This window comes from Macaca nemestrina, chromosome 18 (assembly GCF_043159975.1).
Source record: "Macaca nemestrina isolate mMacNem1 chromosome 18, mMacNem.hap1, whole genome shotgun sequence".
NCBI classification, from domain to species: Eukaryota; Metazoa; Chordata; class Mammalia; order Primates; family Cercopithecidae; genus Macaca; species Macaca nemestrina.
This window is the reverse complement of record NC_092142.1, coordinates 5066892-5088209: the sequence shown is the minus strand read 5'-3', so window position 1 is coordinate 5088209 and position 21318 is coordinate 5066892. Positions and strand designations below refer to the sequence as shown.

Sequence of the window (21318 nt, the reverse complement as noted above, 5' to 3'; positions counted from 1 at the left end):
TGCTCTAGAAAGACCCAGATCACAGGGAGGAGCTGGACTCTGCACTTAGAGTTCTCAGGGGCTGTGGCTACACATGGGGCTGGAGGTGGGTGGAGAGCCTGGGCTAGGCAGGACCCAGAGACAGCGTGAAGCCCGAAGCAGGCAGGCTGGGCCTTGTCTCACGGGATCCTTTTCCCCTCCTGACTCCGGGGCCGCAGAATGGTGCCACGCAGACCTGCAATGGCAGGGTGCTGATGAACGTCAGTGTACACTGGGGGGGGGCCATCGAGGCACTAACAAACAAGGATGCGTCCCATCACCTCCGCCAAGTTCTCAGGAGAAACCAATGCCAGCTGGGCAGCAGCCCCTCGTCCATCCTGCCAGCGTTCCCTGAGTGTCTGCTCTGTGCCAGGTGTCAAACTCAGCTCTGAGGATGCCACGACATCCAAGAGGAGAGGGCTGCCCTCGTGAACATCAAGCGGGGACAACAGATGTTTGTTTTGAGTGGTGTCAGGAAAAGCCTCCTGCAAGGAGTGGGGCCTGACCAGTCTGCACGGTCAGGATGTGGCAGCCAGGTGGGGGAAGGAGCAGCAGGACTGGGGCTCTGTGACATGTGCCAGGTGACACCCAAGGACACTGAGCCTGGTGGGAAAAGGCTACAGCCCAAGGAGGTAACAACACTGCTGATCTCTGCACACCCCAGGGTGAAGTAAGTCTACCGCAGGGAGCCCACCTTGTGGGAGCCCCAGCCCGTGTCAGCAGGCTCTACAGAATTCTAGAGGGCTGGCCTCAGTCTAGAACATTCTCCCTTGACATACTCCAAGTACCCTTTGAAAAGCGTCTTGGCCAGGTATGGTGGCTCACACTTATAATTCCAGCACTTTGGGAGGCCGAGGTGGGAGGATCACGTGAGTCCAGGAGTTTGAGACCAGCCTGGGCAACACAGCAAGACCTCCTCTCTATAAAAACAATTTTTTTTAAATTAGCCAGACACGGTGGTGTACTCCTGTAGTCCCAACGACTCAGGAGGCTGAAGCGGCACAATCTCTTAAGCTCAGGAGGTCAAGGCTGCAGTGAGCTGAGATCATACCACAGCCCTCCAGCCCAGGCAACAGAGCGAGAAACTGTTTAAAAAAAAGATGGCCAGATGCGGCGGCTCATGCCTGTAATCCAAGCACTCTGTTGGGGGGCGAGGTGGGTGGATCACCTGAGGTCAGGAGTTCGAGAACGGCCTGGTCAACATGGTGAAACCCCATCTCTACTAAAAACACAAAAAATTAGCCAGGCATGGTGGTGGACACCTGTAATTTCAGCTACTCGTGAGGCTGAGGCAGGAGAATCTCTTGAACCAAGAGGTGGAGGTTGCAGTGAGCCGAGATCATGCCATTGCACTCCAAGCCTGGGTAACAAGAGCGAAACTCCGTCACCTCAAAAAAAATAAAATAAAAATAAAATAAAATTAAAAAAAGGCCAGGCGCAGTGGCTCACACCTGTAATCCCAGCACTTCAGGAAGCCGAGGCAGGCAGATGACCTGAGGTCAGGAGTTCAAGACCAGCCTGGTCAACATGGCAAAGCCCCGTCTCTACTAAAGACACAAAAATTAGCCAGGTGTGGCCAGGTGCAGTGGCTCATGTATGTAATCCCAGCACTTTGGGAGGCCGAGGCAGGTGGATCACGAGGTCAGGAGATCAAGACCATCCTGACTAGCACAGTTAGCACAATGAAACCCTGTCTCTACTAAAAATACAAAAAATTAGCTGGGTGTGGTGGCAGGTGCCTGTAGTCCCAGCTGCTTGGGAGGCTGAGGCAGGAGAATGGTGTGAACCCCGGAGGCAGAGTTTGCAGTGAGCCGAGGTTGCGCCACTGCACTCCAGCCTGGGCAACAGAGCAAGACTCTGTCTCAAAAAAAAAAAAAAATTAGCCAGGCATAGTAGCATGGGCCTGTAATCGCAGGTACTTAGAGGCTGAGGCAGGAGAATCGCTTGAACCTGAGAAGCAGAGGTTGCAGTGAGCACATATTGCACCACCGCACCACTCCAGCCTGGATGACACGGCGAGACTCCGTCTCCAAAAAAAAAAAAAAAAAAGGCCAGGCCCAGTGGCTCACGCCTGTAATCCCAACACTTTGGGAGGCCGTGGCAGGTGGATCACTTGAGGTCAGGAGTTTGAGACCAAACTGGCCAACATGGTGAAACCCTGTTTCTACTAAACACACAAAAATTAGCCAGGCGTGGTGGTACATAGTACTCCCAGGTACTCGGGAGGTTGAGGTAGGCGCATTGCTTGAACCGGGGAGGCAGAGGTTGCAGTGAGCCGAGGTCATTGAACTCCAGCCTGGGTGACAGAGTGAGACCGTGTCTCAGGAAAAAAAAAAAAAAAAAAAAGCAAATGCAAAGCCTCCTGACAGCGGCGCTCAGCCTCGGGACCAGAATTCTGGAAAGCAGGAAGCCACAGGCACACCCCCACCTACCCCGGGCCCTTGACACTCAGCCACCCCACGAAGCCCCAACCCCTGCTCAGCCTTATCTCAAAAGACCACCCCCTGCCCAGCTCCCAGGTCCTCGGGAAGGTGATGGCCAGATGGCACTTACCTTTTCAAAGGCGGCCAAGAGCACGTGGGCATGGCCGGTCACTTCCACCACTGCTGGGGAGAAAGGGGCAGAGCAGTCAAGAATCTGGGCCTGCCCCACCCAGGCATCTCACCTCCCCGAGCCTGGCAGGCCTGCGGCACCAAGGGCTCAGCCTGCGCAGAGTCCAGAGTCTGTTCTGGGACCCGCCCTCCTGCACTTTCCACTTCCTCACCTGCCCCAGACTCCAAGCTGCCCACACACCCCGCCTTGTGGCGAGCCCAAGGCCCTGTGCCTGGCCTGCTTCATCACTGCTGCAAGCACTCCTCCCTCAGGACGCGCTTCCTCCTTGCATGGCCTGCACGCCCAGGAGGATGGAAGAGGATGCACTCACCATCTCCTTCGTCTACCACAGCCTGGATGACCACTGGAAACACGCCTCGGTCCAGGTCAAAGTTCAGCTGAGGAGAGAGTTGGCAAGAACGGTCAGGACCCACACAGCCAAGCCTGGAAGCCTGGAGTCGGTCAACAGATGAGCTGGAGAAAGCAGGCAGCAGCAGAGCTCAGAGGACATGCCTCGAGATGGCAGGAAAGGCGGATGCCAGGCTTGGCACCTTTTTAATGTGTGTGTTAAAACAGATAAAACATAAACTCTGCCATTTTAACCACGTTTCAACAGCGTTAAGTACATTTAAAATGTCATGCAACTGCCACCATCCATTTCCAGAACTTTTCATCACCCCAAACAGAAACCCCACGCATAGCCATCAGCACCCACACACTCTCTGTCCCCTCCCCCAGCCCTCAGAAGCCACCACGTGCTTCCTGTCTCAAGGGATTTGCCATTTTCGGACCTGTCATTTACATGGAATTGCACAACAGGTGACCTTCTGTCTAGGTATGTTTCCAAAGTTCACCCATGGAGCAGCACGCATCGGTGCTGCTTTCCTTTTTCTGGCCAAATAACAGGCACTGTGTGGACATCCACACGCTGTGCACGCATTCCTCCGTGACGGACACCGGACTGGGCCTGCGTCCTGGCTACGGTGAGCAGTGCTGCGCAAGTGTCTGCCTGAACCGCGTTTTCGGTTCTCCTGGGTGCGTGCCTTGGAGGGGAAGTGCTGGTCACTGGGCAACTCCCTGTGACTTTTGAAGGCACCTGGCTTGGCCCCAGAAAACACAAAAGGCAAGCGAGGGAGACCACGAGGCTGGCTTGAGTCCAAGGAGAAGCTTCCTTCTGCTTTCATCCCAACCCTGCCGTGCACAGGCTGAAGGCCACCCTCTTCCCCACAGCCCCCAGGGCCGCAGCAGTCGGCCCAGCACAGTACCATCCTCTTGGAGCCCTACTCCCGGGTACTGCTCTGCGGGTCTCGCCCTGCCCTCTGCAGGCCAAGTCTTTCTCTGGGCCTCAGGAAGCACTTGGCCCCTGGGCTTCTATCATTCAGACCCTGGTAACCAGGAAAGCCACTGGCCACCATCGGGCTCCCTGACTCCCTCCGTGGAGGGCAGGGACCCTGTCTCTCCAGTCACCATGACATCCTCGGTGTCTGGCACAGAACAGCAATGGACACATGCACCTGTTTATTCTGGGAGGAAAAAGAATCATTTATTTCTCAATAAAGATTTACTGAAAGAATGGACACTGGCTGCGCCACTGTGAGCATTCTAAAAGCCAGCGAATCATTTGCTTAACACGAGTGAACTGCAAGAGATGGTAATTATAACACAATAAAGGTGTTTAAAAAAAGCAAAACAAAACAGAACAAGGCCGGGTGCCATGGCTCATGCCTGTAATCACAGCACTTTTGGAAGCCCAGACAGCGGATGACCTCAGGTCAGGGGTTTGAGACCAGCCTGGCCAATATGGTGAAACCCCATCTCTACTAAAAATACAAAAATTAGCCAGGCGTGGTGATGCACGCCTGTAATCCCAGCTACTCAGGAGGCTGAGGCAGGAGAATCGCTTGAACCCGGGAGGCAGAGGTTGTGGTGAGCCGAGATCGCCCCATTGCACTCCAGCCTGGGGGACAGAGTGAGACTCCACCTCAAAAACAAAAACAAAAAATGGATGAGACATCAAAAGGAAGGGCCTGGCAGGCCCAGTTCAGGCAAGGGCAGCTGGGTCGGGGGAGAGCATCCTGCCTCCCGAGCCCGACCACAGGCCTCAGTGACCAAGACCCACGAGGAAGGGACGAGCCCCTCCATGTCTGCAGCAACCACCCCCACAGACGTCCAGGTGGGAACACTCCTGGCCCAGCACACGGGAACCCTGAGCCCGCAGCCAAGCACTCACCCCAAATGGCAACACTCAGAACCAACAGACACACAGGATGTCTCCTCTCCCTCCGTGAAGTGGGCAGCAGAAGCAGGGCAGGGGCACACATCCCCACCCCAGCGGCCCACGGTGGCTTTCATCTCAGGTCCTCCTGAGCCTCGGCTGCCTTCCTTGTAAAATGGGGTCATTACTGTGCTACCGCATGGGTTTCAAGGATAAAGCACAAATGTAGTCCTCTCAACAGACCCAGCACAGACACTGCCTGTGGTGGTTGCTACGGTTGTTGTGAATATTACTATCATGTTTTTTTTTTTTTTTTTTTTTGAGACAGAGTCTTGCTCTGTTACCCATGCTAGAGTGCAGCCGCTGGATGTTGGCTCACTGCAACCTCCAACTCTTGGGTTCAAGCAATTCTCCTGCCTCAGCCTCCCGAGTAGCTGGGATTATAGACGCCTGCCACCATGCCCAGCTAAATTTTTGTATTTTTTGTACAGACAGGGTTTCACCCTGTTGGCCAAGCTGGTCTCAAACTCCTGACCGCAAGAGATCCGCCTGACTCAGCCTCCCAAAATGCTGGGATTACAGGCATGAGCCACTGCCCCTGGCCAAATATTACTATTATTTAAGGAACAGAGAAAAATGTTTCTTCCTAAGATTTGTCAACACAGTGAATTTCCTACCAAAAATACAGACGAGGAGAAGAGTTACGCGGACCACAGAGAGTAGTCAGGAGAAGGCGACGGGGAGAAACATTAGTGTGCCCAACTGCCAACCAGGAAGGCTACATGGACATGGGCACAGGGCAAAGGCTGGCAGTACCCAGGCGCTCCCAAGGATGTCCCCACCCAGCAGGGACTCCATACCCACAGGCACCTGGCACACAGCTACCGCAGCTTCCTGCCATCTGGAGCTAAGAGTTCCATTCCGATCAGAATGAATGGCACATGTAACCCATCGATACAAGAAGACCTGGGCAGGCAGCCATCAGCTGAACAAACCACAAGCCTGGAGACCAAGTCCACACGGGCCTAGGCCCTGCATCTCACGAGGGAGGGTCACAGGCTCCAGCCACAAGTCCCGTGGTATGGATACCAATGCACATGTGGACAGAGGTGGACAGAGACACTGACGCTGGGGGCTGCGCTGTGAAGGCTGAGAAGTGCCGTGGTCTCTGTTAGCGAGGAAGGGTGAAGCCAGGAGTTGGCAGGGCACTGGCCCGGGGCCAGAGTCAGGGCTGCTGGCGATGAGTCTAGCTCCTTACCCATTCACTACAAACAGGCCCCCACCCGAGCCTCAGTTTCCCCATTTGGCAAAATGGAACGGAAGTCACGCCTAACGCAAGGCTCCAAGTGCTGTGGCTGGCAGAGCAGTCAATACCAGCACCCAGAAGTCCGTGTGTCCAGGCAACGGGAGCCGACCCAGTCTCCTCTGGGAGGGGCTGGAGGGTGCAAAAGGAGAAAAGGGTGCGAAAGGTGGCCAAGGAGGCCAATCCTGGGCCAGAGCTTTGTGCAAATGTCCACACACATCAGAAAGCTGCAGGCTGTTGGGCCTGACATGGTGGCTCAGGCCTGTAATCCCAACACTCTGGGAGACCGAGGTAGGAGGATTGCTGGAGCCCCGGAGTTTGAGATCAGCCTAGGCAACATAGTCAAACTCTGTCTCTACCAAACAAACAAACAAACAAACAGCCAGCAGTGGTGGCACCTGTAATCCCAGCTACTAGGAAAGTTGAGTTGAGGTGAGAGGATCTCTTAACCAAGGAGTTCGAGGCTGCAGCGAGCTGTGATTGTGCCACTGCACTCCAGCCTGGGAGACAGAGTGAGCCCCTGTCTCAAAAAAGTGGGGGGAGGCTGCAGGGAGGTGGGGCACACGTTCACACCCACCAGGACCCAGCCAGGCCTCCAGCTCCCAGCCAACCGAGGGATACCACAGACACCTGGGCTTGCCAGAGGGAGGGACACTCCCTTCCCTGGCGTGAGGAGCCTGTCAGGGGCTGATGCTGGGACTGTAGGCCCCTTGTGAGCCTGTTTCCTGCCCACTCCGCTGAGTCTGCACAGGAGCCATCGTCCCAGGGTTGCCTAGCAACGCTCCCACGCTGCTGCCACAAGGGCTGTCATGAAGCCCAGAAAGGAGGAGTTCACGCACCGGCAGCCGCTCCTTTAGGTGATGGAGCTGGACGGGGGAGGCAGAGCTTTGTGGAGCGCACCCACCCCCACGCCCCTGCCCACCCCGCACTTCCACCCAGGCCTGGAATGCATCCGCGCAGCCAGCACCTCAGCACTGATGGAGGAGCCTGAGTGAGCTGTGATTTTTTCTCATCACACTGCAGAAACTCAGTGCTGACAGTGCTTTACTGGTGTGCAATAAAAACCAATGGTCTGGGGGAGGCGTGCATGATGGTAGCTGTAGCCTTCTCTCCCACTAGCCGGCTGGCAGACTGGGGTTTACAGTGGGCACCCCGGGTAAAGCCCTTTGCATGCTGACCACAGAGCCCTCATGGCCACCCTGTGAGGAACTGCTTCCAGCCCCAGTCTGCAGAAGGGCAAACCCAGGCTCACAGAGCTGCAGAACTGGCCTAACGCTCTAGAGAGAGAAAGCAGCAGAACCAAAGTGGGCCCCCAGCCCCTCCACACATGTCCTCTCTGCTCCTGGGCAAGGCCAGTGCAGCCACCCTGGGCACCCCTGTGGCCTGTCCTTGCAGCTGTGCTCTTAACGACGCTAAGCCACGTCTGGCCCAGCATCTGAGCCCCTCAGGTTCTCTCTGGGAAAGCGTCTCCCTCCTACTCCAGGTCTCTGTGGCCTGGCTGCAGGACGGGAGGCCCCCGCCCCAAGTGCGGCCACAAAGAGAAGGCGCACGGCCTCCAAGCACCTCTGGACCCAGCCGGATGGCCACGCGCTGGCCTGCAGGGCACTCGCTGAGAACAGGGCCAGCTGAGGGAGGTGGGAGGTTAAGCCACAGAGATCCCCGCCCTGATGACACATTCCCTGGAAGAAACCTCAGGCCACCTAGTCTTCTCTGAATCTACACCAGTAAGTCTCTAGTTTTCTTTTCTTAAACAAACCCAAGAGTTTTTCTGTCACTTCCATCCACAAAAGTCCTGACAAAGATAGCACCTCGAAGGCCGCACAGCAGCAGCTGTCCCTGACGTGCGCCGACTCTCAGCATGGCCATCCACGGACAAGCCAGGGCTACAAGCACACGGGCGCTCATTCAGCTTCCTCAGCAAACCCTCACCAAAGGGCCCCTGGTGGGTCCAGTGCCAAGTCCGGGACAGAGGTAAGGACAACTGGGGGCATCGTGGTTCCAACCCTCTCTGGGCCCTGAACCCTCAGGAAGCTGGCCACAGTGACCCCTCCCCTCCCCCTCCCACCTCACCTGCAAACCCATGGCTCACAGGGCATGGAGACTGGGGCTCCCCAGAGGGGCTGGGGGAGGGACCCCAGGGAACATGAAAAAACAGGGAACAGAGACACCCCCAAACTCCCACTCCCCAGAGTTCAGCACACACGCCACACAGCACCCACAGCCACACGTGAGAGCTGCGTGCAGGGTCCACACCGGTGATGTTGGGAGAGGACAGAGACTCCGCCCACCCAAGGGAGTCTGGGGAGACATTTATTTTACTTTTACCTTTTTTTTATTATTATTTTTACCTTCCCAAGAAATGGAGTCTCGCTATGTTGCTCAGGCTGGAGTACAATGGCTATTCAAAGGGACAATCCCACTACTCCTCAGCATGAGAGTTTTCATCTGTTCGGTTTCCAGCCTGGGCCGATTCCCCCCTCCTTAGACAACCTGGTGGTCCCCCACTCCCAGGTGCTTTTACTTTTGAGACAGGGTCTCGCTCTGTCACCCAGGCTGAAGTGCAGTGGCATGATCATGGCTCACTGCAAGCTCGATCTCCCAAGCTCAAGCGATCTTCCCACCTCAGCCTCCTCAGGAGCTGACACTACAGGCGAATACCATCACACCAAGCTGATTTTTGTATTTTTCACGGAGACAAGGTTTTACTCAGGCTGGTCTTAACCTTAAATGATCCTTCCACTTCAGCCCCCCAAAGTCCTGGAACTACAGGCAAAAGCCACCACACCTGGCTTGTTTTATTTTTTATTATTTATTTTTTTTAGACAGAGTCTGGCTCTGTCGCCCGGGCTGGAGTGCAGTGGCCGGATCTCAGCTCACTGCAAGCTCCGCCCCCCGGGTTTACGCCATTCTCCTGCCTCAGCCTCCCGAGTAGCTGGGACTACAGGCGCCCGCCGCCTCGCCCGGCTAGTTTTTTGTATTTTTAGTAGAGACGGGGTTTCACCGTGTTCGCCAGGATGGTCTCGATCTCCTGACCTCGTGATCCGCCCGTCTCGGCCTCCCAAAGTGCTGGGATTACAGGCTTGAGCCACCGCGCCCGGCCGGCTTGTTTTATTTTTTATTTTTTTTTTTGAGACGGAGTCTCATGCTGTTGCCCAGGCTGGAGTGCAGTGGAGCGATCTCGGCTCACTGCAAGCTCCGCCTCCTGGGTTCACGCCATTCTCCTGCCTCAGCCTCCTGAGTAGCTAGGACTACAGGCGCCCGCCACCGCGCCTGGCTAATTTTTTGTATTTTTAGTAGAGACGGGGTTTCACTGTGGTCTCGATCTCCTGACCTTGTGATCCGCCCGCCTCGGCCTCCCAAAGTGCTGGGATTACAGGCTTGAGCCACCGTACCCGGCCTGTTTTATTTTTAATGCAAGGACAAGGAGGCTTTTCACAGAGAGCGGCTGCAGGTCAGGAAGAGAGGAGCCACAGGACTGGCCCCAGCATAAGTAAGCTCATCAGGCCTCCTGGGAGGGCATGTGGTCAATGTCTCCGCCTGGCCTCGGACCCACAAGGTCTGTCCTGTTTCTTGTTTTTGTTTTGTTTTTTTTTTTTTGAGACAGAGTCTCGCTCTGTCGCCCAGGCTGGAGTGCACTGGCTCGATCTCGGCTCGCTGCAAGCTCCGCCTCCCGGGTTCACGCCATTCTCCTGCCTCAGCCTCTCGAGTAGCTGGGACTACAGGCGCCCACCACCTCGCCTGACTAATTTTTTGTATTTTCAGTAGAGACGGGATTTCACTGTGTTAGCCAGGATGGTCTCAATCTCCTGACCTCGTGATCCGCCTGCCTCAGCCTCCCAAACTGCTGGGATGACAGGCGTGAGCCACCGTGCCTGGCCACACGAGGTCTGTACTGTTACACAGGAACCCCCTGGACCAGGGTCTTCGCAAGCTGCAGACCACATGGACGCTGGAAAACAAGGCAAAGGGAGAAGGAAGGAGGATACAGCTTTGACTGAAAGCTGGAGAGGGGCCTAGGAGGGAAAACTAGCAAAGCAGCCACTTAAGCCGCAACCTACAAAAAGCCTCGTTAAAAGAAGTCTGCAGCTTTGGCTGGTCACAGTGGCTGACGCCTGTAATCCTAGCACTTTGAAGGCCAAGGCAGGTGGATCACGAGGTCAGGAGATCAAGACCATCTGAGCTAACACAGTGAAACCACATCTCTACTAAAAATACAAAAAATCAGCTGGCCATGGTGGCATGTGCCTGTAATCCCAGCTACTCAGGAACCTGAGTCAGGAGAATCCCTTGAACCCAGGAGGCAGAGGTTGCAGTGAGCCAAGACCGCACCACTGCACTCCAGCCTGGGCAACAGAGTGAGACTCCGTCTCAAAAAAAAAAAAAAGAGACGTCTGCATCAAGATTTTAAACAAAAGTAAGGTTAAAAAGTTTCGGCCGGGCGCGGTGGCTCAAGCCTGTAATCCCAGCACTTTGGGAGGCCGAGACGGGCGGATCACGAGGTCAGGAGATCGAGACCATCCTGGCTAACACGGCGAAACCCCGTCTCTACTGAAAATACAAAAAACTAGCCGGGCGAGGTGGCGGGCGCCTATAGTCCCAGCTACTCGGGAAGCTGAGGCAGGAGAATGGCGTGAACCCGGGAGGCAGAGCTTGCAGTGAGCTGAGATCCAGCCACTGCACTCCAGCCTGGGTGACAGAGCGAGACTCCGTCTCAAAAAAAAAAAAAAAAAGTTTGAAAGACCACCACCAGGCTGGGCGTGGTGGCTCAAGCCTGTAATCCCAGCACTTTGGGAGGCCGAGATGGGCGGATCACGAGGTCAAGAGATCGAGACCGGCCGGGCGCGGTGGCTCAAGCCTGTAATCCCAGCACTTTGGGAGGCCGAGACGGGCGGATCATGAGGTCAGGAGATCGAGACCATCCTGGCTGACACGGTGAAACCCCGTCTCTACTAAAAAATACAAAAAACTAGCCGGGCGTGGTGGCGGCGCCTGTAGTCCCAGCTACTTGGGAGGCTGAGGCAGGAGAATGGCGGGAACCCGGGAGGTGGAACTTGCAGTGAGCTGAGATCCGGCCACCGCACTCCAGCCTGGGCGGCAGAGCAAGACTCCGTCTCAAAAAAAAAAAAAAAAGAGATCGAGACCATCCTGGCTAACACGGTGAAATCCTGTCTCTACTAAAAAAAAAATACAAAAAACTAGCCGGGCGAGGTGGTGGGCGCCTGTAGTCCCAGCTACTCGGGAGGCTAAGGCAGGAGAATGGCGTGAACCTGGGAGGCAGAGCTTGCAGTGAGCTGTGATCCGGCCACTGCACTCCAGCCTGGGCCGTGACAGAGCGAGACTCCATCTCAAAAAAAAAAAAAAAAAAAAAAAAAAAACGACCACCACCTGGTGTGAACAGACCCTGCACTGCTGCAGCCAGCAAAGGGGGCCCCATTCTTCACAGCTCCCGAGATCCCAGTGTCTGAACCTCCGAGTGTGGCTGCCTGGTTGGCGTCTGGTCTCCTGGCTCCGCCAACATGTGGCCCAGGCCTTGCTCCAGTCCATCCGCACGTCTGCCTGAGCACATAGACTGGGGTAGCCATTCCCAGGCCTTATGAAGCCCGGAGGAACCCAAACACACAGGTCTCACTGCGCTGGCCCCACCCCCAAGAGGAGAGAATTCGAGAGAAGGAGCAAAGGGCAAGGAGGAGCTCAGCCAGGATTACCTCGTCATCCTTCCATTCCAAGAAGTCGATCTTGAAGGAGGGCAGGGAGAACTGCTGGCTCACCCCTCTCTTGTAGTGGACGGTCTCGGACTGTAGTGAGGGGCTTTTGGGGCTGTATCTGCAGGGAGCCGAGAGCAGGCAGTGAGACTGCAGCAGGGAGAGGGCCCTCCGTGCCCGCCCCTCCCACTCTGAAAGCTGGCAGGGCTGCAGACATCTGTCTTTTGGGGACCCTCTCTTGTGGGGGACAGCAAACTGCCTACATGACCACGTGGCCCTCACCTTCCAGGGCCTTCCACAGCCTCTCGGCTCACCATGCAGATCTGCCCACGTCAGGCCCGGCTACGATTCTTCCAGAGCCCACACCTGCCCAATCCCTTTGCTACATCGCCCAGTGTGGCTGTGCTTTTCCTTTCGATGGGGTGCTAAGCTGGTTTACTTTTTTTTTTTTTTTAGATAAGAGTCTTGCTCTGTCACCCAGACTGGAGTGCAGCAGCATGATCTCAGCTCACTGCAACCTCTGCCCCCCGAGTTCAAGTGCTCCTCCTGCCTCAGCCTCCAGAGTAGCTGGGATTACAGGTGTGCACCATCATGCCAGGCTAATTTTTTATTTTTAGTACAGACAGGGTTTCGACATGTTGGCCAGGCTGGTCCGAACTCCTGACCTCAAGTGATCCACCTGCCTCAGCCTCCCAAAGTGCTGGGATTACAGGCGTGAATCACTGCGCCCAGCTTGAGTGCTTACTTTTAGAAGGAACACAGTACTTAAGTACACACAGTGCAAAATGCTCCTTCCCCAACCCTCACACCTGCTCCCAGCGGCCTGTTCTCCGCCCCAGCAGAGACCCATATATCACTCCCGGGGAGCGAGGCACAATGGTGGCCACATGCACCGCGGGTCTCTCTTCCTCAGCATTCAGACGTGGTAGGCGTCAACACTGCTCTTTCATGTGTCCGCACACATTGGGGCTGTGTCCTGTGAACCACCACACCGGTCCCACAGTGGTTTTATCATTCCGTCAGGGGCCCTGAGATGGTCATCAATATCTCACTCTTCTTAACACCTTTCCGCATGTCTTCGCCACAGGCCAGGCGCGAGTGCATCCCTAAGACAGGTGTCTCAAGCAGTTTCATGTCTGATAAAACTCCATGCAGGAACCCAATTCACACCCCACAGCCCCGCCCTCCACCACACCGCCCTGCTTGCCTGCGGCCAGGGCTGGCTCTCCTGGACAAAGGCACACTGAGCCCAGAGGTGGGGTAGGGTGTGGGAGGGCCACCACTGTACACACAAAGGCAGAAGAGGCCTGCCCTGGCCACCAGAGCCCAGTGTGGGAGGAGGCACTACAGGGGAGGCCCAGGCTCAGCCTCAGTAAAACGCACAGTTAAGACACCGCCCTCAGGTGGACCCCAGCTTTCTCCTGTGAGCTGTGGAGCCCTGCACACACCCTTCTGTCTGAGCCTCAGTTTCCCTGTCATGAGGCAGAGAGGGTGGCTTGCCCTGCAGCTCAAATGGATGGAGCACTGGCAGGCTGGATGGGGTCTGGGTGCCTGGGCACGGCCTCCAGGTCCTGGAGCTGCTCCTGCTCTGTGATCCCTGCTGGGAGGGGAATCAGGCCTCGTACCAGGTCCTGAGAGGAGGGGACTGTTTTCTCTGTGATCCCCGCTGGGACAGGAAGCTGGCCTTGCGCCAGGTCCTGAGACAGGGGGACTGTGACACTTCTCTCGTCACTAGCCCCCGGGGGTCTAGGACAGGGTGACACCAGCCAGGCTTGGCAGGGCATTTCTCTGTTCTCTCTAGCCTTTCTGGTGGCAGTGGGACCCTCTCTTCAAGCGCACCCGAGATGGTTACCCAACCCCTGAGCGCTGGGGGGCAGGGGGCAGACCACTCACTCACACTGGCCTGTGACCTCGGCGCACACCCCCTTTGTGGCAGCCCCCGGACATCTCCCCAGAACCCAGCTCCTCCACCATGTTGGCCAGGCCCAAGGAGGGCACCAGGCCCCAGAAGCCCAGCTCCTCCATCACGTTGGCCAGGCCTGAGGAGGGCACCAGGCCCCGTGGGTGTCAAACACTCAACCCCAAGCAGTGGGATGCAAGAAAGGGACAGAGGGGCCTGCCCTGGTCACTCCAAATGCTCCTATACCCAATAATTCCATGCCTGTCATAGCACACAGGCATGCATTTCTGGTGTCATTAAAGAAATATGATCTGGGCCGGGCACAGTGGCTCACGCCTGTAATCCCAGCACTTTGGGAGGCCAAGGTGGGAGGATCATGAGGTCAGGAGATCGAGACCATCCTGGCTAACACGATGAAACCCCGTCTCTACTAAAAATACAAAAAATTAGCTGGGCGTGGTGGTGGGTGCCTGTAGTCCCAGCTACTTGGAAGGCTGAGGCAGGAGAATGGTGTGAACCCGGGAGGCAGAGGTTGCAGTGAGTTGAGATCGCGCCACTGCACTCCAGCCTGGGTGCCAGAGTGAGACTCCATCTTAAGAAAAAAAATATATATATATACACACACACATATATATATAAAATCACGTGCCAGGGCAAGGTAGAGCCTCAAAGAACAAAGTCCAGAAAAAGGGACCTGTTCCTCCCCCAAGTGCTGGTCCACAGGAAGAACCCTGGCTGCCGGGGAGCCCAGGGCCAGAGCCCAAGGGCGGCCTCACCTCGTGGCAGGTTCCCTCAGAAGCCCCACGAGTCGTTTCCACCAGCCCCTCAGCTCGAGCACTCAGGCTCCTTTCAGGAGCACTTGTCACATGAGGGGCTGTGCACAGGACACACGGTCCCCTCCTCACACCACCCACCCGCATTTCCAGCTGAGGACACAGAAGCACAAGCAGTCACGTGCCCCAAGCCACTCAGTGGGGACAGCATTCAAAGGCTAGGCTCTCAACCACACCCTATCGCCAGATGCAAAGCTGACCACTGAGCACTGTGCTCCAATGCAGGAAGGTGGGGGGTACACTCCTGCCTGTCCCTAAAGCCACTTGGGGCAGATGTGCCTTTGTAGGCTGGAGGCGGTCCTGCCAGCTCCTGCTGAAGTCGCACGTTTCAAACTTTCAGGGCCAGAAGGACCCTTATTTCAAATAAAACCTCTGAAAGTGCAAATATGTAATTGTGACACAATAAAAAATAAATATTTGGTCCCGGCCCCAGGTCCTGACACGGAGTCCTCTAAAACCCTTCTCATTTCCTAAGCGACAGGCGTGCTACGAGCGTCTTTTTTCTATTATTTGGTCCGTGATCTTTGCTCCCAACACAGAACTCCAAACCCGTGGAATGTCCTGGGTGGCAGGAGTGTCTATGTGTCAGTGACGCGGAACGTCCTGGGTGGCAGGAGCGTCTTATGTGTCAGTGAGGTGACTCTTGGCTCCTGTATGGGGTTGGCCGCCAGAAAGACCAAGCCATGATTAGAAACTTGGAAATGTCGTCGAAGAGCTCCTGAGGAAAAACAAACAAAAACCTGGGCCAGGCGGGCCGGGCTGCTGGCTCACGGCTGTAATCCCAGCACTTTGGGAGGCCAAGGCAGGTGGATCAACTAAGATCGGGAGTTCGAGACCAGCCTGGCCACGATGGAGAAACCCTGTCTCTACTAAAAATACAAAACTAGCAGGGCATGGTGGCACACGCCTGTAATCCCAGCTACTAGGGAGGCTGAGGCAGGAGAAGCACTTGAACCTGGGAGGCGGAGGTTGTAGTGAGCCGAGATCGCGCCATTTCACTCCAGCCTGGGCAACAAGAGTGAAACTCCGTCTCAAAAACAAACAAAACCACTTTAGGAGGCCGAGATGGACGGGATCATGAGGTCAAGACATCGAGACCATCCTGGCCAACATGGCAAACCCCTCATTCTCTACTAAAAATACAAAAATTAGCCAAGCGTGCTGGTGCATGCCTGTAGTCCCAGCTGCTCAGGAGGCTGAGGCAGGAGAATCGCTTAAACCTGGGAGGCGGAGATTGCAGTGAGCCGAGATCGCGCCACTGCACTCCAGCCTGACCAACAGAGCGAGGCTCTGTCTCAAAAAAAAAAAAAAAAAAAAAAAAAAAAAAAAAAAAAAACCTGGAACTGAATTTCAGCCAAGCCCCATCCTCCAGGGAGGGGACAGCGGCTGAAGACAGAGTTAATCATCAATCCTGCCTACGTGATGAAGCCTCCAGAAAAGGCCCTGAAATAAGCAGTTTTCGGGAAAGCTTCCGGGTTGGTGAATACAAAGGTGGCACGCACCACCCCTTTCCCCACACCTCGCCCTGTGAACCTCTTCATCTGGATCCTTTACAATCAACCAACAAACATCAGCCAAGTGTTTCCCTGGCTTCTGTGAGCCACATCAGCAACTGACCAAGCCTGAGGAGTGGGCTGTGGGAGCATTATTTACGGATGGTTGGTGAGAAGTTCAGGTGGCAGTGGGGGCTTATGACTGGCATCTGAAATGGGGCAGTCTTGTGGGACTGGGCCCTCCATGTGCTGCACAAACTCCAGGCAGCATCAGAACTGAAATGAGTCACAGGACCCCAGCTGGTTCCCGCAGAGAAGAGACGAGTCCCTGGGGTGGGAGAAGCCCCTCACATTGTGGTCAAGTCCTGGGAGTATGGTAAGAGAGCAGGGTTTCGTTTTCTCCCTCTGGTTACTAAGGCAGAGAGAAGCCTCCCCAAGGAGTCCGGGGACCCCCAGCCCAGCTGCTGCCAGCCGCATGTGGGACTCACACTGCCCTGCCGTTCAGGAACTCCTCCGACGCCTGGCAGTAGATGGTGATGGCCACACGGGCATCAGCGTCGAAAGTGAACTCCAGGCTGTAAAGCATCCGGGGCTTGTCGCCGTCCTCGGTGGGGCTGTCAGCGTCCTCTTTGTACCTACCCCAGGCGGTGGAGAGAGGCAGCGGATCAGAGGCCACATCCGCGGAGGCTGCCTCCTGCCCTGCCAGGCTGAGGGCCGTGAAGGCGGCTTTGTGGACACAGCCCACTTCTCCAGCAGACATGGGGGCCGTTTCCTATTTGGACATGAAAGCCCAATGGTCCGGGGCTTGCCTCTCCTTCTTCCTGCCCACAGAAGACGGGGTACATGCTTTTGGTTCAGAGACAGCCCCAGATGCCTCAAGTCTAGTTGGTTTAGGCAGTTTCTGAACCTACTGAAATCTGGTGCTGGGTCATTCCTGGCAGTGGGGGGCCGTCCTGTGCATGGCGGGAAGTCAGCACCCCTGGCACCCACCTGAGATGCCAGGGCACCCCACCTGGCTGCCTCCAGACACTGCCCAGGGTCCCTGTGAGGCACAGCTGAGAAGCCCTGGCTAAATGGCTCTTTCCACATGCCCTTTCCCTCACTCAGCCCAGGGCAGCCTCTGATTCCACATGGGAGGGTGCAGAAACTGGGGCCCCTCCCACCTGCCCTTTTCCTCAAGCAAGCCAGAACCTCTGCCCCGGGCTGCGCCCCACAGAGCCACAGGGTCCCCAGGGGCAGGGCGAAGGTTACCTCACCAGCCGGAGGGAGTCTTTGCGGATGTTCACCAGGCTCCGCAGCGTCTTCACGGGCTCGTGAGGGGCAGGAGTGACGTAGGGAAACTAGGAGAAAAACCACAGGGCCGCAGGTGACTCCCTCAGGAGCGGCCAAGGACAGAAAACGGGCGAGGGTGCAGCGGCCACAGCCCCAACGAGTATCCCTGGGTTCTCGTCCCCGTGTTAGAGGCTGCGTGGGTAGGCTGTCCTCATTTACAGGTAGAAGCTACAGGCCACACAGCCCGCACATGCAACAGCCAGGACCAAACCACCCTGAGCAAATCCGGCCAGGCAGCCTCAACGCCCGATTCCTGCACGCTGGGGCCGCCCATCCCCAACCTGCTCTCCCAGGCTTCCCACATCCATCACTGCCCGGAGCAACCTCAGCCCCTTCCTTGGGCCCCACCCTTTCCATCCTCAAAGCTTCCAACGAGCACCCCCGCCCCAGGCTGAGCTCCCAGATCCCCCAACGTTTACTGGCTCCTCCGGCCTCCTGTCCCCCAAGGCCTGCACCCTCTCACCTCCTCCTCTGTTCCCAGGGCCCCCTGCCTTTCTGCTCCTCCTGGAGGGGCCTCCTTCCCACCTATCACGGCTTGGTTCAGCCACGGCCTCTCCAGTGGCGTCTCCCTTTCTGCCCTTTCTCTCTTCTACCCATTTGTCCTGTGTTAATTGTCTATACTCCCACTAGGTAGCAGAGGCGGGGTCTGCCTTCACCCTAGGCCCTGGAAGAGTGCTAGGCACACAACAGGTGCCAAACGTGTGCTGAACAAACGGACAGCTCACAGTACTCGCGTACTATGACAGTATTCGAATGTACCCTCCTCTGGCAATGAGGGGAAGATATTAGCCAGCTGTCTGTATCTCTCCTTTGGACCATGTCTCTTGCCCACTGTTCTAGGGAAAGTCAATTTTTTTTTTTTTTTTTTTTTTGAGACAGCCTCCCTTTGTTGCCCACGCTGGAGTGCAGTGGCGCAATCTCAGCTCACTAAAACCTCCAACTCTCAGATTCAAGTGATTCTCCTGCCTCAGCCTCCCGAGTAGCTGGGATTACAGGCACAAACCACCACGCCCAGCTAATTTTTTTTTTTTTTTTTTTTTTTTTTTTAAGTAGAGACAGGATTTCACCATTTTAACCAGGCTCGCCTCAAACTCCTGGCCTCAGGTGATCTGCCCGCCTCAGCCTCCCCAAGTGCTGGGATTACAGGCATGAGCCACAATGCCCGGGGTCTGTAAATACTATTTTTCCTTTTAAAGAAAGTCATCGGCCGGGCGCGGTGGCTCAAGCCTGTAATCCCAGCACTTTGGGAGGCCGAGACGGGCGGATCAGGAGGTCAGGAGATCGAGACCATCCTGGCTAACACAGTGAAACCCCGTCTCTACTAAAAATACAAAAACTTAGCCGGGCGAGGTGGCAGGCGCCTGTAGTCCCAGCTACTCGGGAGGCTGAGGCAGGAGAATGGCGTGAACCCGGGAGGCGGAGCTTGCAGTGAGCTGAGATCCGGCCACTGCACTCCAGCCTGGGTGACAGAGCGAGACTCCGTCTCAAAAAAAAAAAAAAAAAAAACAAAGTCATCCAAGAAGGCTGGAATCAAATCTACAACGTTCTGCAGCCGTTGCAACCCAGATGCACCCGTTCAGTATGGCTGCTCTGTTTCGCAGTGACCTGCCCCTGGCCATCTGGCCTCTAAGGGGCAGCACCAGGACACCCCATTCCAGGGCACGTGTCCACACCCAAGCTCAACTGGAACCCTGTCAGGAGCTCTGCCCCGTTTAGGGGTGATTTGGTGCCCGTCTGCCCTCATGGCTGGGATGCAGACCGCTGGGGACGGGGTCTCCCACCCCCGCAGCCCAGTGAGAGCCCTGTCCAGACCCACCTGGACTGGGCGGCTGCCCAGGAAATTCAGGTCCATGTTCTCTCCAAAGAGGTAACCTTCAGGGTGGGGGGTGTCAAATTTCTCTCCTCCCATGAAAAAGTGCGAAGCAAAGTAGTTTCCTGTTTAAAAAAGGAAACACGATTATAGATTGGTTTTTTGCTTCTGAGATGGAGTCCCGCTCTGTCACCCAGGCTGGAGTGCAATGGCACAATCTTGGCTCACGGCAACCTCCACTCTTTGGGTTCAAGCGATTCTCTGCCTCAGCCTCCCGAGTAGCTGGGATTACAGGCACGTGCCACCATGCCTGGCTAATTTTTGTATTTTTACTAGAGACGGGGTTTCACCATGATGGCCAGGATGGTCTCCAACACCTGGCCTCAAGTGATCCGCCTGCCTCAGCCTCCCAAAGTGCTGGGATTATAGGTGTGAGCCACAGTGCCCAGCCTGGAAACACAGTTATAGACTCTGAGGCTGAACACAGCCCGGTGGGAACATCTGATGGCCAAGAAGCCCAGTCCTGAGAAAGGCTCCACCTCAGGGGAGCTGGTGCAGACAGGCCAACGGGCGTCCCCCACACCTTCTGCCTCGGCCACCTGGCCTCAGGCCTTCCAAGGTGGCCTCCTGACCTCCTCACACCGCCAGCCTCAACACCCTTCCCTGGATGGCTCCTCACTGTTCACAGCCCGTCAGCCAGCTCCCAGCTCTAACACCACTTTTTTCTGTGGTGGCCTGAGCTGTGTTCCCGATGAAGACAAGTTCGGGTCCTACCCCACATCCACCCCCTACTTGTGCATGTGACCTTATTTGGAATTAGGGTCTTTGCAAATGTAATGAAGTTAAGATGAGGTCATACTGGATTGAAGGGCCTAAATCCAGTAACTGGTTCTTAACAGAAGGAAGAAGAGGGAGGTTTGGACGCAGACTCGTACGAAGGGAAGACCAAGGGAAGAAAGAGGCAGAGACTGCAGTGATGCGGCCACAAGCCCAGGGATGACAAGGAGTGCCTGGGGCCCCAGGAGTGGGGAGAGGTAAGGAAGAGTCCTCCCCAAGTGCCTTCAGGGGGCGTGGGTCTGCTGACACCTCAGTTTCTGACATGTGCCTCCATGACGGTGAGAGAATACATTTCTGCGTCTTAAGCCACGGTTAGAGGTCATTTGTCACAGCCACCCCGAGAAATCCTTACACATTTCCTGACCCCAGACGAAGTCACCCCACCCCCAAATCTGAGCCCTGCATACTTTCCGTGTCAGCATCAAGCCCGGTTTAGAAGTCTCTGTGGATCTGGACTAGTTCGCTCAGTCTGACTCCCGCGTGAGGGCAGTGGCCTGCAGGCGGCACCCATCAGCACCCTAGCACACTTAGGCACCAGATCTGCGCTTCTCCTACGAGGAGGGGATCAACAGCTGGGCAGCCTCAGAGACCTGCGCTCAGAGCCCTGCCGAGGAACACTGAGGGTATGGCCTCTCCCCTGGATTCTTGACCTCACACCCAGATTCAGCCCCGTTTCTCCCGGCACACAGTCCCTGAGAGGAGGGCCCAGGTGACCACAGGGGCCTATAGATTTCAGGGATGCTCAGACTACATGGTCCTCAACCTCACGTGTTGCAGGGACTTCCGGGAATTCTCAGAATCCCCACTGGGGGCCCCAGAATCCCTATTCCTTCTCAGAATTCCCACCTGAGGCCAGGTGGGCTCCTCCCGGGGCCCTCAACGGGAATTCTGAGACCTACAGGCCCTGCATGGCCTGTGTCCTTCCTGAGAACCACGGCTCCAGTTACAGTTAGCCCAGCCACGGCCAGCAAGAGTACCTGGGCCCCAACCATGAGTCCAGGATGCTCCTCCCAAGGGAGGTGGCCCAGAGCCAGGTGCCCAGCACAGCTGCTCCTGACTGCCAGCAACGGTGGGCAGGAGCCACAGCCCCACCCAACCCCCCATGCAGAACAGGGACCACTGAGAGGTGATGACGACCAGAAAACAAGAATAAAGCGGCGACTACTTCAGCAAGTGGGACGGCCTGATTTTATGGACCATCACGCAGCTGCTGGAACCAAGCTGATCTAGACACACCGACGTGGATTGAGTCACAGAAATGTGCAAGTTAAAGAAAACAAGTT

At 56.1% G+C, this 21318-nt stretch overlaps 1 protein-coding gene across 7 annotated transcripts in view; it reads right to left on the bottom strand.

Annotated features, from left to right (window-relative positions):
* Nucleotides 1–21318, bottom strand: part of LOC105467925 (mahogunin ring finger 1) — a 65128-nt gene that overhangs the window by 25080 nt on the left and 18730 nt on the right. For 4 of the 7 annotated variants that reach the window (XM_071084063.1, XM_071084065.1, XM_071084068.1 and 1 more), the window contains exons 2-7: nucleotides 19205–19323; nucleotides 17308–17396; nucleotides 16545–16691; nucleotides 11834–11951; nucleotides 2942–3008; nucleotides 2572–2621 (exon numbers count right to left, since the gene is read on the bottom strand). In XM_071084063.1, coding sequence (XP_070940164.1) covers nucleotides 2572–2621; nucleotides 2942–3008; nucleotides 11834–11951; nucleotides 16545–16691; nucleotides 17308–17396; nucleotides 19205–19323 — 590 coding nt within the window. Of the gene's footprint in view, nucleotides 1–2571; nucleotides 2625–2941; nucleotides 3009–11833; nucleotides 11952–16544; nucleotides 16692–17307; nucleotides 17397–19204; nucleotides 19324–21318 lie in introns of all 7 variants that reach the window. The other 3 variants (XM_071084062.1, XM_071084064.1, XM_071084066.1) reach the window with 1 other exon arrangement.